This window comes from Equus asinus, chromosome 5, assembly GCF_041296235.1.
Source record: "Equus asinus isolate D_3611 breed Donkey chromosome 5, EquAss-T2T_v2, whole genome shotgun sequence".
Classification (NCBI taxonomy): Eukaryota; Metazoa; Chordata; class Mammalia; order Perissodactyla; family Equidae; genus Equus; species Equus asinus.
Genome location: NC_091794.1, coordinates 104,004,751 through 104,019,365, shown reverse-complemented (window position 1 = coordinate 104,019,365; position 14,615 = coordinate 104,004,751). Strand labels below are relative to the sequence as shown.

General features: G+C 44.2%; 1 protein-coding gene across 10 annotated transcripts in view; it reads left to right on the top strand.

Moving 5' to 3' along the window:
* Window positions 1-14,615, top strand: part of PRDM2 (PR/SET domain 2) — a 127,588-nt gene that overhangs the window by 52,095 nt on the left and 60,878 nt on the right. For 9 of the 10 annotated variants that reach the window (XM_070511016.1, XM_044769725.2, XM_044769726.2 and 6 more), the window contains one exon: window positions 4,179-4,305. The exons of the other annotated variant lie outside the window; for it this stretch is intronic. In XM_070511016.1, the coding sequence (XP_070367117.1) occupies window positions 4,179-4,305 (127 nt within the window). The remainder of the gene's footprint in view (window positions 1-4,178; window positions 4,306-14,615) is intronic. 10 annotated transcript variants of the gene reach the window in all.

Genomic DNA, 14,615 nt, shown 5'->3' with positions numbered 1-14,615 from the left:
CTAGATGTATGACCATGAGAAGTTACTTAGACTCTCTCTGTCTTAGTTTTCTCATCTGTAAAGATGGAGGTAATAGTAAAATTAAAACATACAGTCGTTGGGGAGATTAAACCAGCCAATATGTATAAGGCTCTGTGAACAGTTCTCAGTCTAACTGAAGTCCTCAAAGTATTAACTAGCTATCCTACTACTGTTGCTTTTACCTGTCTGTCTGCAGTAGCGTGCTCGTGATCCTTGCAGGCCTTCCCCAGTCCTGACCTTTAATGTTTGCTCAAGTCTGCGGAGACCTTCACATTCCTTCCTAGTGATTATCTCACTGTATTCTTTAGACTAAGCTTTCTATGGGTTAGGTTTTGTGAACAGATTACATGTGATGTTCTTCTGGGCTCTGTATCGTCTTCCCAACCATCACTGGGATAATTCGGAAATCTCAACATTGGTTTTGTTTGTAACATGCTTAAAAAGTATTTTAAATTCTTGAAAGTTAGCTGTTAGCCTGCTGTCTATTCATTCATCTATTCATTGGTTCAGTGAATATTTATTGAGTCGCTACTGTGTGCCAGATATTCTTCTATAATAGTGAACAGAACAGACAAGATCTCTGCTCTCGTGGAACTTCCAATGCATGGGGGAGGAGGCAGATAATAAGCAAGTGAATCAGTAAATAAAATAATTTCAGATAGTGATAAGTGCTCTGAAGACGAGAAAATGTGACAGAATGACCAGGTAGGAGGAGTGCTGCCATAGCTCAGGCGGGTCAGGCAAGACAAGACACAGGAGCCCTCTGCTGCGGGAAGGAGCCAGCCGCGCGAAGATCTGTGTGTGTGGGAAGAGTGGCCCAGGAGAGGGGCTCCAGCAGGAGCAAAGGCCTTGAAGTAGGAATGAGCTTGATTTTTGGTTTTTTTAAGGAATAGAACAAAGGCCAGTGTGCCTGGAGCGAGGAGTGGCATGGCAGATGAGGCTGGCGAAGCAGCAAGGCCCAGGTCGGTGGGCCCTAGTGGCTGTAGGAGGGGTGTGACTTCCAGTCTTAGTTCAGTCCAGCCATTTGAGAGTTGAGGCTGTGTGACCTGTGACGTTTAGATCATGCTGGGAAACTGATTGATTGTAGGCGTTGTAGGTGGGTGAGCGTGGACGTGCGTGTTCTCTGATTCTGGAGTATTGCTCTAATTTTAACCTAGTGGCAGGAATATTTATTGGAACCTTGCCTCTTCCTAATTGGTCTGGTAAAATTTCAAGTTTCTATTTACTGATATTTAGAGAAGAGAGTATGCTTGGTTCTATAAGCCTGTCAGAAGCCAAAGGAAAAGTGGGAAGAGTTTAGTCTTTTTGCTGTTATTTTTTTTGTTAAACATCAAAATACAATATGTTAAAAAAGAGGTTGTTTGGACTTTTGACTCTATTTTTTTAAATGTGTGTTTATATTTCCTGTGTTTAAGGACATAATTTTTCTTTTCGCCTGAAATTTGACTTAGAAAATCTTGTGTGCTAAGCAGTGCAGAAGAAAAACCAATACAGTACAGAAACAATCACTGATTATAAAAAATATATTATTTTTCTCTTCATAAAGGTCTGTTATTTGTGTAGCTGTTTTAAAATGAAGTTGGGAAGTATATAGCTCAATAATACAATAATCATCTCAGTTGCTGACAATTTTGAAGGTTTTTCAATAGCTCACAAATCAGGTTGCTCTTAATCTAGCTGTTCATCAGCTCATTAGCCAGTTAGAAATTTTATGTTAGATTTGAGGCAAAAACAGATTCTGTTATGTTTTTATATTGTGTGTTTTGCAACAACAAGAGTCCCCTTCTCAGTGAAGAGTTTGTGCCGATATTTAGCTTAATTAAGTTGCTAGTAGATTGCAGTGAGTTCTTGGGAGAAGATCGCAGTGGGATGAACGTGGGGACTTCAGCTCTGAGTCTGGGAGCCACCTTGCAAACGCCCAGCGAGTGTCTTCCAGCCAGTGTTCTGGCTATGCTGTTTGGGGTAAGAATAAATTGGGCATACGTTTTCCTCACGTGTTCTTTTTCATTTTGGTTTTATTTAAAGCATTACATATTTCTGTGAACCCTAATCATTTCAAATATTATATGATACCATCATTTCATAAATGTGACTCATAACAGAAAATAGAGAAGCAAACTATACGCTTGGAAGTAGAAATAGTTTACTTAAATAAAAAAGACTGTTCCTTCAGCAGAAACAGATTAGCTCATCAGAGTGCCAAAAGGCATCTGTAAGGTCGTTAACATCTGACAAATTAGGCTGTTTTTTGATATAGGTGTAAATAATTCAGGAATGAAAAAAATAATACGTTAGTTTAAAGATAAGAAAATGCAAGTTCTTAGCCATCTTTGGGGGAGCAAAGGAAGAAGTGGCTTGTTCTTTTAAAGAATTTAGAGTATTTTAAAATTTGGACTATATAAACAGTGAGTTCTGCAGAGAATGAAACAAAATAATATTTACTTTCAAAGGCTTTATCTAGACTAGAAGGTATGTTGAAGTGAGGAGCTCTGTTGTTTCTAAACTGACGTCTTATTTAGAATTCTCCCCACCCCTACAAACAAGGGCATCCTCTCCATAACTGTAGGGCAGTGATCAAAGTCAGGACGCTGACACCGACACGGGATTTTATTAGCTGATCTACGTACCTTATTCAAATTTTGTCACTTGTTGAAGTCATGTAGTTATAGGAAAAGAAAACTTACGTGCCTTTAGTTGTAATGTCTTGTCATCTCCAAAGTTCGGACAGTACCTCAGTCTTTGTCCTTTACAACCTTTCAGTTTTGGGAGAACTGGTCAGTTATTTTGTAGGTCTCACAGCTTGGGCTTCTCTTATGTTTTGTCACGATTAAATTTCATTCATGCGTTTTGGGCAGAAATCTCCAGAAGTGATGCTATGTTCTCTTCTGTGCACTATATCAGGAGGCACATGATGTCAATTTGTCTCATTATAAAGATTCTGTTTTTCGCTTTGTAACTAGTAAATGTTTTATGGGGAATTATTTTGAGATCATGCAAATATTCTGTTTCTCCTCGAACTTTAACCTACGAGTTTTAGCATCATAGATGATTCTTGCCTGAATCAATTACTCCTGTGATGATTGCTACGGGGTGATTTTCTAATCCCATTATTTCCTTTTCATTGATTAGTTGGGATCTACATTAAGCAAGAGCTTTCCTTCTTATTTATTTACTTGTTGGTTCCTTCGTTCATTTGTATTAGTATGGACTCATGGATTCTTATTTTATTCAGTGGGTTTTAGGTGGAATTTTACTTGTGTTGATACTTTTGGTACTTTTTGAATAGATGTGTCATTGTGATAGAAACCAACAAGCTAGTTCCTTAAATTCTATTCGGGAGTCTAATCTTTGCTCTCGGTGTATTTTTTCTTCAGGATCTTGTTCTAGGTGTAATCAGTAATGGTAATGTATATGCCCTCACTACTCACATGGCCAAGAATGAATGTCTTAGGAGTATAATTCATGTGAGGTACTTTTAGGCATTTCCTTCAAAATGTAAAAGTTGTCATGTAAACTCGATGTCTGGTATAGAGGGCAAGGCAGCAGACGCTCCCCGGATCGAGCGGGTTGGTGGCGGTGCGTAGATGCTAACACCGCCCGGACGCGTGTGTCCCCCGCACCGCCTCTCCTTCAGCTTTTCCGTGATGCAGTGAGCGGCGCATTTATAAACGTGCAGTGCCGTATCCTTCTGCCTCATCTTGCTTAACTTGCTCTTGAAATCGGAAACCTGGGCTGGTGATTAGCTTTCAGCCCTTGTCTTTCCAGACCACCTGGTTCTTTTTAATTATGCTTTAAATTTCTCATCAGCTTAGATTTCGTGGGCAAAATAGTTCCGTGTTTTATTTTTCCTTCTGCGTGGGTAGCCGTGAGCTTTGAACAGTAAGACTCAGCACCATGTGGCAGTTCTGAGTTTAAAGCGATCGCTCCTAGTCCCATCCGTCCTTCGGCCGTGCGGCCCCCGTGGAGGCGGCGGGCCGAGCAGTGCGGTCCTCCCTCCAGCAGAGGGGCCCTCCCGCGGCCGCCAGCCCGTGGCGGCGCCGAGGCTTGAGGAGCCCTTCCTGCTGGGCTGGCCGCGGCGCGCCGCCCCCGCCCCGCCCCGCCCCCGCCAACAACCGCCGCTCTGATTGGCCCGGCGCCTGTCTCTTCTCTCCCCGCAGCCAATCGCGCCGGGCGAGGAGCTCCTGGTCTGGTACAATGGGGAAGACAACCCCGAGATAGCAGCTGCGATTGAGGAAGAGCGAGCCAGCGCCCGGAGCAAGCGGAGCTCCCCGAAAAGCAGGAAAGGTAGGCGCCCGGCGCCCCGCCGCCGCCCGGCCGCGCCAGATCCGGGCTCGGGCGGCGCCCGCGGCTCTCCGTGACCTTTTCCGGCCGCGGCTGTCGGCCCCGCTCCAGCCCGCGCTCCCTGCCCCCCCGGCCGCTGCTGAATCACGGCCCCGCCGGACGGACGCCGCGCTCGGGCGCTTTCCTAACTTGGGGCCGCGGAGAGGCGAGCTGCCCGGGCGCCGGGCCGGCCGGGGGCTGGTTGTCACTGCGCTCGCGGACGTCAGAAGCAGCCAGATCTGGGTGGGAGCAGCGGCGGGCTCTCCAGAGCCCTACGCGCCCAGTATATTCTTAGCTTTTTGTGCCGTTCGCCAGCGAACGCGTCATGAAACGTGTTCCCGGAGTGACATTTCCAGGTCCGCAGATTCGGCGGCCTCGTCCGCCCCGACTGTGCGCGAAGGGCCAGGCGCTGCAGCGGGGAGCTCGCCTCCGGGGCCAGCGCAGCTCTGCTTCGCGCCGCCCCGCCCCGCCCCGCCTGGGCCCGGCCGCTGCCCCCCGCGGCCGCTCCGGGCCACCCCGGCCTCCGCCCCGCTCCACGCGCGGCCGGGCCTGCTGCGCGCGGTTGCAACACTCCAGCGCTGCGCGGTGGGCGAAGGTCTTAGCGCGACGCCTCTTCCCGAAATTAGGACAGCACAAGATGGAAGTTGAAGGGTGTGCTGTTTTGTTACTTTTGACTCAACTCCAGTAGTTTTATGATGTTTTTAAACATAAGGTAAAGCGTAGTCACATTCACGAAAGGGTGGGGATCATTTCTGGGTAGGAAAATAGTTTGGTTGGATATATCGTATTTCCAGCTGGCGTCTTGACACGTTGTTGGGATTTTTTATTTTTAATCAAGAATTTTAACGTGAGTTGTGACTCTTTCATAAAGCCGGGTTTGAGTATATGCCAAGGCACGGTATAGTAGTTTCTCAGTAATATAAACCTTTTTTTTGTTTGTTTTTTGCCTACCAGAGTAAATTTTTGTAGTCATCTGAACTAATGAGTCTGTCCTTTACTCAGAACATTGCAGAGTGAGTTGTGGAAGTCATACTGTAAATAAAATCATAACTTAAACTTGATTTTGGAAAAAGTAAAAATAGTATTTAAAAATGTACACAAGAAGTCTGTTCTGATTTTTCCGTTACATATTTTGTGTATTTCACAGCATAAATGCAAATACAACTAACTCATCCAAGGGACAGTTTGTGGGCATTTTACCAAATACATGTTCTCTATTTATTGAACATGATTTCGTTGCTGTTGTAGGCCATGAAATGCTTTGATCCTGAATATCAGATGATCAGGGTCTAGAAAATTCCCAGGTCTTTTTTTTTCACTGTTTGAGTATTGAGATTTTGTTGATATTAGGCTTCGTGCATAATTGTTTGTAAACTCTTGACATAATTCAACTTGTTCCTTTATTGAGTGTTCATTTTGTTAATAACTGATGTCACCAGCCTTTCCAGGTAAGTTGTGATTTGCAGGTGGCAGGGAGTTTAGGGGGAAAGGGAAATCTTTATTCTGCCAGTAAGCATAACTAGCTCATATATTTAGATATATTCATAGCTTAATAACAGCTTCACTTTCAGGCCTTTCTCTCTTTGGCATACTTTGTGTGTGTGTTTAGAACATTTCATTACATTTTGCTTTGCTTTTTTATTTATCCCTTAATTTTCTTTCTATTCATTTAGTTGGATATGGAGAAAGAAACTGAAAATAAACTTTTTGTTTTGCTAGTGATACATGAGCTTACACATCTTCATTTTTATACCTGTCTAGATGGCTGGGTTTTTATACTGAGTGAAGTAGTTCGTATTTCTTATTACCTATTATTGTTTTTATAACTACTCTGGGCAGCATATAACCCACTGAATCTTAGGTTTTAATGAAAATACTTGCATGAAGCTCCCTCTTGGAACTTAGTCTGTTTTGAACAGCGTATTGTTAAAGAGCCCTGTTTGCTCTTTATGACTTAAAGTTTGGAGAGTTTAAATAACGAGTCCAGCCTTTTTTGTCTTTAAATTACTCTGTGAAAGCTAATTTATAGCTTGCAAAGACTTGAAACGGAGAACTTTTTATATTCACTTGGTTCTGTTTAGGTTTTATGTGTGACCTCAGACATTTAAATATCCTTTCGGCAGTGGTGTCAGAGAGTAAATCAATGTGAATTTCATTCAGTAGCAATGTTACGTAGTATTTCTGAGAGCCAGCTGTGGAAGACGTGTTCTGACAGGTAGATTGACGGTGGTCCTGAGTTCATCTCGGTCATGAGGCAGGCAGAGAGAAACAAAGGGCTGAATTCTTCTGAGTTCTGGGCCTCGGCTCCCTTGCGTGACAGCTGCTGTGCCTACAGCTGTGCATTGCATGTGGTGCCTTTCAGAATTCATCAGATCACTGGTGGATCATGAGGCATGTTCTGGGCAGTGAAAAGCCCTGATTCCGTTACATGCAAAGTGGCCCCTTCTCTCTCCCTCTCTGTCTCCCTCTCCGTCTGTCCTTCCTTCATTCACCTAACATTTGTTGAGCCCCTGTGGAGTGCCAGGTGCTCTGCTAGGTTGTACAGTACAGTGGCGAGCAGAAGAGAAGCTGTAACTCTTCTCGTGACGCCTGTAGCCCAGTGGAAGAGACACACGTTAAATCACCAAGTTGCTGGTCAGCGCCTAGATGGTTGGCATGGAATAGGCCCTCAATAAATATTCACTGATTGGCAAAGACACACACAAACCTGTAATGAAGAAAAAGAAGACTGAGCTGTGCGAACACAGTTCATATTGTCTCTGACCAGAAAGTGTCCAGTTTTGCCGTGGGCCAGAGATGTACACATATTAGGCATCTTGAACTAGAATTTTGGATTCTCAACCTTGTAATCCAGCCTAAATTCTTGCCTGTGTGAGCAGCCCCTGTAATGAAATTGAACATGAGAAGGTTCTTGGCTGGGACAGATTAAACTTTTCATGTGGAGAGGAAGGGGGCGTCTTTAGTGTCCGGTATTTCAGGTTATTTTAATTTGAACCATAGGAAGATTATAATCTGTAAAGTAACATAGAAAGGTCAAATTTAGAAGTATCTAAAGTCATCCTCTTGATTTCTGTCCCTTGTTTCTTACTGTGAGAAATCAGAGATTGAATTTGCTCATTAGTGATAAAGTAGGAGTGTTGGCAAATGCTCTTTTAAAATAAAGAATAGCAGAGCATGTTGTTGCCTTGCTCTCTCTTGGCTCCCACAGCCTTACCTGAAGTCCTTTCACCCCAAAGAAGCAACGGTGGCTTTATAGAAATGGGCTTAGTGGAAGGAATGAAAAACGCGGCACCCCTGGGTTTTCACCAGGTATGTGACTAGGCAAATCCTGTCACTTTTCTGGGGCACAGTTTCCATAGCTTTAGAACTGGTGTCATGATGTGGAGTGGTCTTTGTGCTACCTAACCTCTCATGGTCGCTGTCAAGAGCGAGAGAGATGATAAAAAGGAACAGCTCTGTGCAGCATGTGCGTCCGTAGTCACTGTAAGTGCCACTGACAGAGCGACAGAATGTGGAGACAGTTGCTTATGTGTTTCTTGCAAAGGAACTACTGATTTGTGAGTCATTTAATCAGTCAGTGTTTATGGAGCCCCTGTGTCACCTCAAAATGAGCAGTGGGTCTGTCCCTGCTGCTTCCCATGGCAGAGCCTCACTCTGCCGATTCACCCCAGTTCTGACCTATTGGCTTTCCTGTTCGCAGCAGATTAGAAAGAGAGGAGTTAATTATCGCAGCAGGTGGTTTGACAGCTGATGGCTGGATGGTGAAGATGACAAGGTTTCTCACAAACCACTACTAACCTATGAAGAGCACAGTTCCTGAGGGCCACTGAATAGGTTCGCATAATCCCTTAGAGAAACTGTAAGTAGTCCCTGAGAATATCAGCTAGTTTATAGTCTTTATCTAGATGACTTTTAGTCACCACAGACTGGTTAAATTGTAATCACCTTAGAAAGGGGCTATTTCATCTGTCTCTACAATCCACTTCGTTCAAATAAAAAACCTTGGTACTGTGAAGAACACTCAAGTTTTTTGAAGTTACACATATTTGAAATTCTTTCTTTTCCAAAGGTGGCAAAGCCTGTAGAAATTTCTAGTCAATTTAGGGCGGTAAGAGAGCCACATGCAAATTCATTCACTTGGAGGCAGTTTAAAAAAAAATTGGGCCGGCTCGGTGGTGCAGCGGTTAAACGTTCTCATGTTCCGCTTCTTGGCAGCCTGGGGTTTGCCGGTTCGGATCCCGGGTGAGGACATGTCACGGCTTGGCAAGCCATGCTGTGGTAGGCGTCCCATATATAAAGTAGAGGAAGATGGGCACGGCTCTTAGCTCAGGGCCCGTCTTCCTCAGCAAAAAGAGGAGGATTGGCAGCAGATGTTAGCTCAGGGCTGATCTTTCTCAAAAAAAAAGAAAGTGCTAAACTAATGGTTTAGACAGTGAGGACTGTTGACCTTTAGAGAAGGGAAGGGACTCTGGCCTGGGCTGGCTGGGGGTCTTTATTTAGGAAGGGGGCGGGGTGGGGGCATTTCAGAATGTAGAGAGGAGCAGCGGGGGCATGCAGAGGAGCCTTAGGTCCCCGCCACCTTCCTTCGCGCTGTTATTTAACAAGTATTTTCTGGGTCTGTGTCAGACACTATTCTAGGTGTGAAGTTAGAGCAGAGAACTAAAATGACCACGGACATTCTGGAGAGTGAGGGGACAACTGGCCAACAGATGAACAGGACAAGTCTTGTGATGTTAGTGAAGTGTGTGTGTGGAGTCGGGGGAGAGGTATGGCATGACTTCAGATGGGTAGCCGGGGGTGGCCTTTAGGAGGCTGTGACATGAATGGCACAGGGGTGGGCCCGGTCAAGTTCTAGGGGCTAAGAGCTCCGGGAAGAGGGACTGCATGGGGTGTTCTATTAGTGATTAGGGAAGTTTATTGCTGGGGTAGGGGCATGGCAAGGGCCACCTAGAAACCCACATGGGTGTTTTGAATGATGAAACGCAATTCTGCACGTGGACACATTGGCCCCCTTTCTACCAGGCACTGCACTTAGCGGCTGGATGGGTAGGGAAGATGAGGAAGATGACTAGAACATCCAGGGAGGAGCTTCTCGTCCATTTTATTGCGGCTCAGCACGGGTTAGACTTCCTGGGTGTTTCAGTTGATGTGTATACGGGGTCCAGGATAGGGAAGGGGTCGGTGGGAGCCCTTTGAGAGAGGAGGTGATGCTGCTCTGTGGTCGCAAAATGGCACACAGTGGAGAGGATCCGTGAGAAGGAAATTGGGGAGGGGAAGAAGGAAAGAGCAAACCTGAGTTGGGGAAAGAAAACCTCACAGGGCTTTGGGAGGTCACAGGAACTGAGAGACAACAGGTCGAAATCAGATGTAGCAAGAGGCTCTGATGGAGACGCAGAGCCCCCTGGGCAGAGGTGTGCGGTGCTGCGGCAGACGCGTAGTGCCGAGTGGGGCTGAGCGCTTGCACAGGCATTCCTGCTTAGCGGCTGCTTCTGTGCTGTCCCCACCGTCTCCATGGTTTGTACAAGCTCCAGAGGAGGAAGTGGGCACCTAGTGAGGTTGGATAACTTGTCCAAGCTTCCTCTGCCAGTGAGTGTCAGAGTCAGAACTTGAACCTAGCTTTTACATTTTCGTGCCTTTAGTTTTACGTAATATGCTGCTGTTTGTCCACTTGTACGTGTGGTGGGCAACAGCAGTAGAAGTGACAACGCTTCTTCTATTTAAATTTAAAATTAGAGAATACATTTAATAAAGGCAGAAAATAGGTGGGCCGCAGTGGAGTTTGATCTCCTGACCTTCCTTCGCAGCCGACAGCTCTGTTTCAGGCTCCTTAGCCAAGGCTGAATGGCAGAGGCCTGCTGAGGGGCCTGAGGATGATGGCCGAGGGGCCCTGCACCTTCTGGGTGCCTGGTGGGCAGCTCCTGTGCCCACTTACTTACAGGCACTCACATCGTTCTTGTTTTACGTGCCGGAGCAGGGTGTGGGACAGTGAGAGGTGGAAAGGTTTCCATGTTCCTGTGGCATCGTGGCCCAGCACTGAGTGCTCCACGGCTCGCAGGCTTGTTGCGTTGAGCGGTTGGCCTGTCAGCTCTCGTGGCCTTCCAGCCGAGGGATGCCTTTGCTGAGCTTTGGGTGTCCTGTCTCTGCTGATTGCCGGCCAGCTTGATCGCTGCTGCTGTTACAGTGGCCTGTTTTTAAAAGCTCGGTGCAGTTTTAATATTTTTTCATCAGGAGTCAGGGAAGTTTTTTGATATCTGATTCTGCTGCTACTGAGTGGCTCCAAATTTAGGTAAATAAGTTAGGCAGTATTTTTGTTTTGTGCCTTTGATTCTTGCTTATGTATACCCTTGTTCATAGGGAAAGTATGTGGATGAACTAAAATCTTTCAAAGCATTTTGCAGATTTTTCACCTGTATCTTAGTGGATGATTTGCAAAAATCCTAATATATGCCGTGATTAAAAACCGCTTCAAACATTGTAATTGAGTATACTGGGGACTGTGCTGTCCTCTGTCTATGCTTAGAGGTTATTCTGGTTCTCTTGTCCTTATGTAAATTGGAAGGTGAGACTTGCCTAATACAGAAAAAAGGCTTGATTATAATTGTTTTCTGAAAGGTAAAAAAATAAGACCCTTATCGTAGTGAGTTCAAAATAGTTTAGTTGATTTAAAAAATTCAGTTGTAATTTGAAAGTAAAAAAACAATTTGCTGTGCTTTCCTTAAATATGAGTACTAAGTTCTTGTTCTAAATTATGGATTAATTACTATTTTTAAAACTCAATGAGTGTTTCCTTTTCCTAGGCAATGTCGTATTCTGGTTTATGGATGGGCTGTTACAATACTTGAACTTAATGTTCATGTGAGAGTTGCAGAGAGGAGGAGAGTATAGTTTTCTATTCGAAATTGCCTCTAAATAACAGGAATTGGGTAGCTAGTCCAAGAACGCCGGCGCGCGGTGGCAAGGTGCTGGCCATGCTGTGGGTCCGAGGTGCTGTGGAGCGCTGGGAGCTGCAGTGGCCCAGAGACCGGCCTGGCGCTCTGTGGGCGTTAGCCGTTCGTGTTTTACGTGTTGCCAAGGACAGTGCTGAGGTGGGTTTCATTGATGTTAATAATTTGGTCGACATAGTTAGGGAAGCTGAATGATGTGGAGAGGCAAGAGTTTTTTGAAAACACTACTGTTTCTCAAAGTGAAAAAGATAAACACTGAAAACCGTTGTTTTGTTTTTTACCGGTCAGATTAAACCAGTGTCAGACATTACAAGACTTCCTGCCTGACTTTATTCATTACAACGTACTTTGATATGGACATATTTCATGATTTGACATTTATCTGCATATTACGTCATTCTGTTGCGAATCACTGCTTTCTGTTGATGGTGACAGTGAGAGCAATTACTCGTTTCTTTAGCGCATGTCGTGTGTGCCTAGTGCTGTGCTTGGTGCTCCACATACATCATTGCTCATCCTCCGAGGACCCCTGCAAAGCAGGGGTCCTTCTCCTCCTTTCCACGTGAGGAAACTGATGCTCAGGGGGCTTCTGTGGTTTGCCCAAGTCACCCAGCTACTCAGTCACTGGCTCCGCCTTGCCTAAATCCAGTTTATTCCTAATGTTTTCAAGTAGGACACTTATACTGAATAAGTAGCAGTGTTTTATAAGGCTTTGCTAATTAGCCAAGATGAATTTTTACCACTTACTTTAGAATTGCCTACTTTAATCCTAAATAATAAGGCAGTGTGATTAAGTGAAGTCATCGGTATTGGAAAGCTAAGTTCTGGTGAGAACTAATGCCTTCAGTTATTTTTGCTCTGGGGGTTTATGGGTTGAATAGATTTATTGTATTCCTTTGAGCGCTTCAAGTGAACAGTTTTCAAAAACACTGACAGATTACATTTTATCCCTTGCTAGCTGTTAAGTGTTTTTTTAATGACATATTTGTCGGTTTGGGCTTTTTGTGAAGTTATTTCTCTTAAGGTTTATATTATTTTTGAAATCGGTTTAGAAACCACAAGAACAGGGTGAGGCGCTGTCTTTGCCGAACGCCCCTCCCATACCGATGGCAGAGGGCTTGAGCCAGGACCGTAGGACTCTCATTGTGCCTTATTGATGCTTTCAAGAAGCCCGTGCTCTGTGGCTTCCTCCTCTGCCCCGGTGATGTTTTGTTGAGAATGGCTCGCTAAACTTTGAGAATGATTGAATAAAACATAATTTTTCAAGTTTTCGTAAGATGACTGTTATGGATCATGAGCATGTTTTAATTAACATCCACTGCAAATGCGATCTAGTGCAGTTCTGACTTGTTTGTGGTTGTAGTGGAGTTCCCTCGTACTTGTTAGTTTGTGTCGCCCTTATGATGTGACAGCACTAAAAGATGGGGAATTTGTTTTTCTGTTTTGTCAGATGTCTCTTTCGGGGAGCATAGCTTTTTATTTTTTACTTTTTCCTTTAGGAGGAACTCATTTGAACTGTTTGGAGCAGTCCCTTCTTAAGAGGTTTTGTTTGCTGATAAAGCTGTTCCTATTCTAGCGGCTTGACTCATTCCTGGGGAAAAGCATGAAGGGAAACAAGAACAAGAAAGGAGCTGCCCTGACCTGTCCCAGAGCACTCTTGGATTATCCGAATGAGGGCCAGGGGTTGATTTCTTAATTGTGTGTGTCTCACAAGAGAGTTTTTAGAATGTGTGTGTTTATAAAATCTTAAAAACTTCTCGAATGTGTAACAAAGTGTAATCTGGCCTTTCCTCCCTAAAGCTTGTCCTGCGAGGACTTTATCCAGTTGTTCCTTCCAGATGCAGTAAGCCATCAGCAGCCCAGCGCCGAGCCTCCGACCCGGATGTAGTTGGCTGGACAGAACCCACTTAGCCATCTGTGCTTGCGTTTTTCAGATTGCTCGGACATTTTCCTTTCTGTTCTACCCTTTTCTCTACAGAATAGGAGGTGGTAACTTTGTTTAAAAGGTTAAAAATTGGTGCATATATTAAGAAGAAAAAGTCCTGAGGGATTATGGGTAAGAGACTAGAAAATTCTCAGCATTCTGAAGCATTTATTGTAGCTATTTCCTCTTTCCATTTTTGTGGTCATGACCTTGAAATTTAAAAATATTTTTTGATGAAAGTTTTAATAATCTGGTAAATGTTGTATAGTTATTTTAAGTGTTATATAAAAGTTAATATATTTATCTTTAGTATACAAAGAATATTTGAACAGTTTCAGAGGCAAGAGATTTATTCTAACTATAAAATAATGATATTGTATGGGTATGGTGTATAAAAATACCAGGTTCTAAAATCCTTGCTAATTTGATACCTTCACAAGTTTCACATTTATGTAAGTTCTTATTAGTTTAATCTGTTTCCCAATGACCAAAACCTAGTTTCACCCTTAATGGATTAACTGTATGTTACCAGCTATGTATAGTTGCAGAGGATTATTTTTGCTTTGGTTAAAAAGAAAAGCAGTAAGTACTACGTAGGTTAAAATACCCCTCCCCCCGTTTATTCCTGTTGAAGCCACAGTGATAAACAATCTTTTCTTCTTGTGCTTACTATCCTACCCCTTGGTGCGGTCCTTTGTAGGTTTTCTGAGACACCACATGCCACAAAAATGAAGGCAAACTGGTTTGTTCACCCGTGTTTAGAACCCCCAAACCGAATTATGTGCAGTGTTTGAAGTTGCATTGCTGTTTAGAATGGGCACCAGTGGAATTTCTGTGCCTTTCGTTGTTGTTTCTCCTGTTTGGCTTCTTTGGTTCAGGTTTGATTCTCTTGCCAGTTTGAGGTGTAGAATATGCCTTTCTGGTTCTGTTGGCTGTAGTTTTGTTTTTCACGTGTGAGATTATCAGAACCTGTTTCTCTGTGGAGTAAAGCGACTGCTGGCTGTGAGCAGAATGTCGAGGTCCCTGTGAGGAATGGGGGCTTCACTGCCCTCCACCTACAGCCTTGGCACCTTCGCTGTGAGCAGGCTCGTGTTGGCGTTGGTGAAGACCTGTCACCTTCATCTCTCCCAGGTTTGTGCTGCAGGCAGCACGCTGCTGGTTAGTTGCAGTTTTGATCTTTTACATGTGGAGCAAGCTCCTTGTCTGTTTACACATTATGGATTGTAGTTCTCATAGGATTAACCTGGAATTGAGAGTTTCCCTCTCACTGGCATCCAAAACTAATAATAAAAAAGAATAACTATCTGTTGTCTCGCTCTTGTTTGGAATTTTGAACAAGGGCTTAAGATTTCAAATTTGCTTCTTTTTAGGAGTTTTATTAGGTGCTAAGAGTATTATCACAGGAA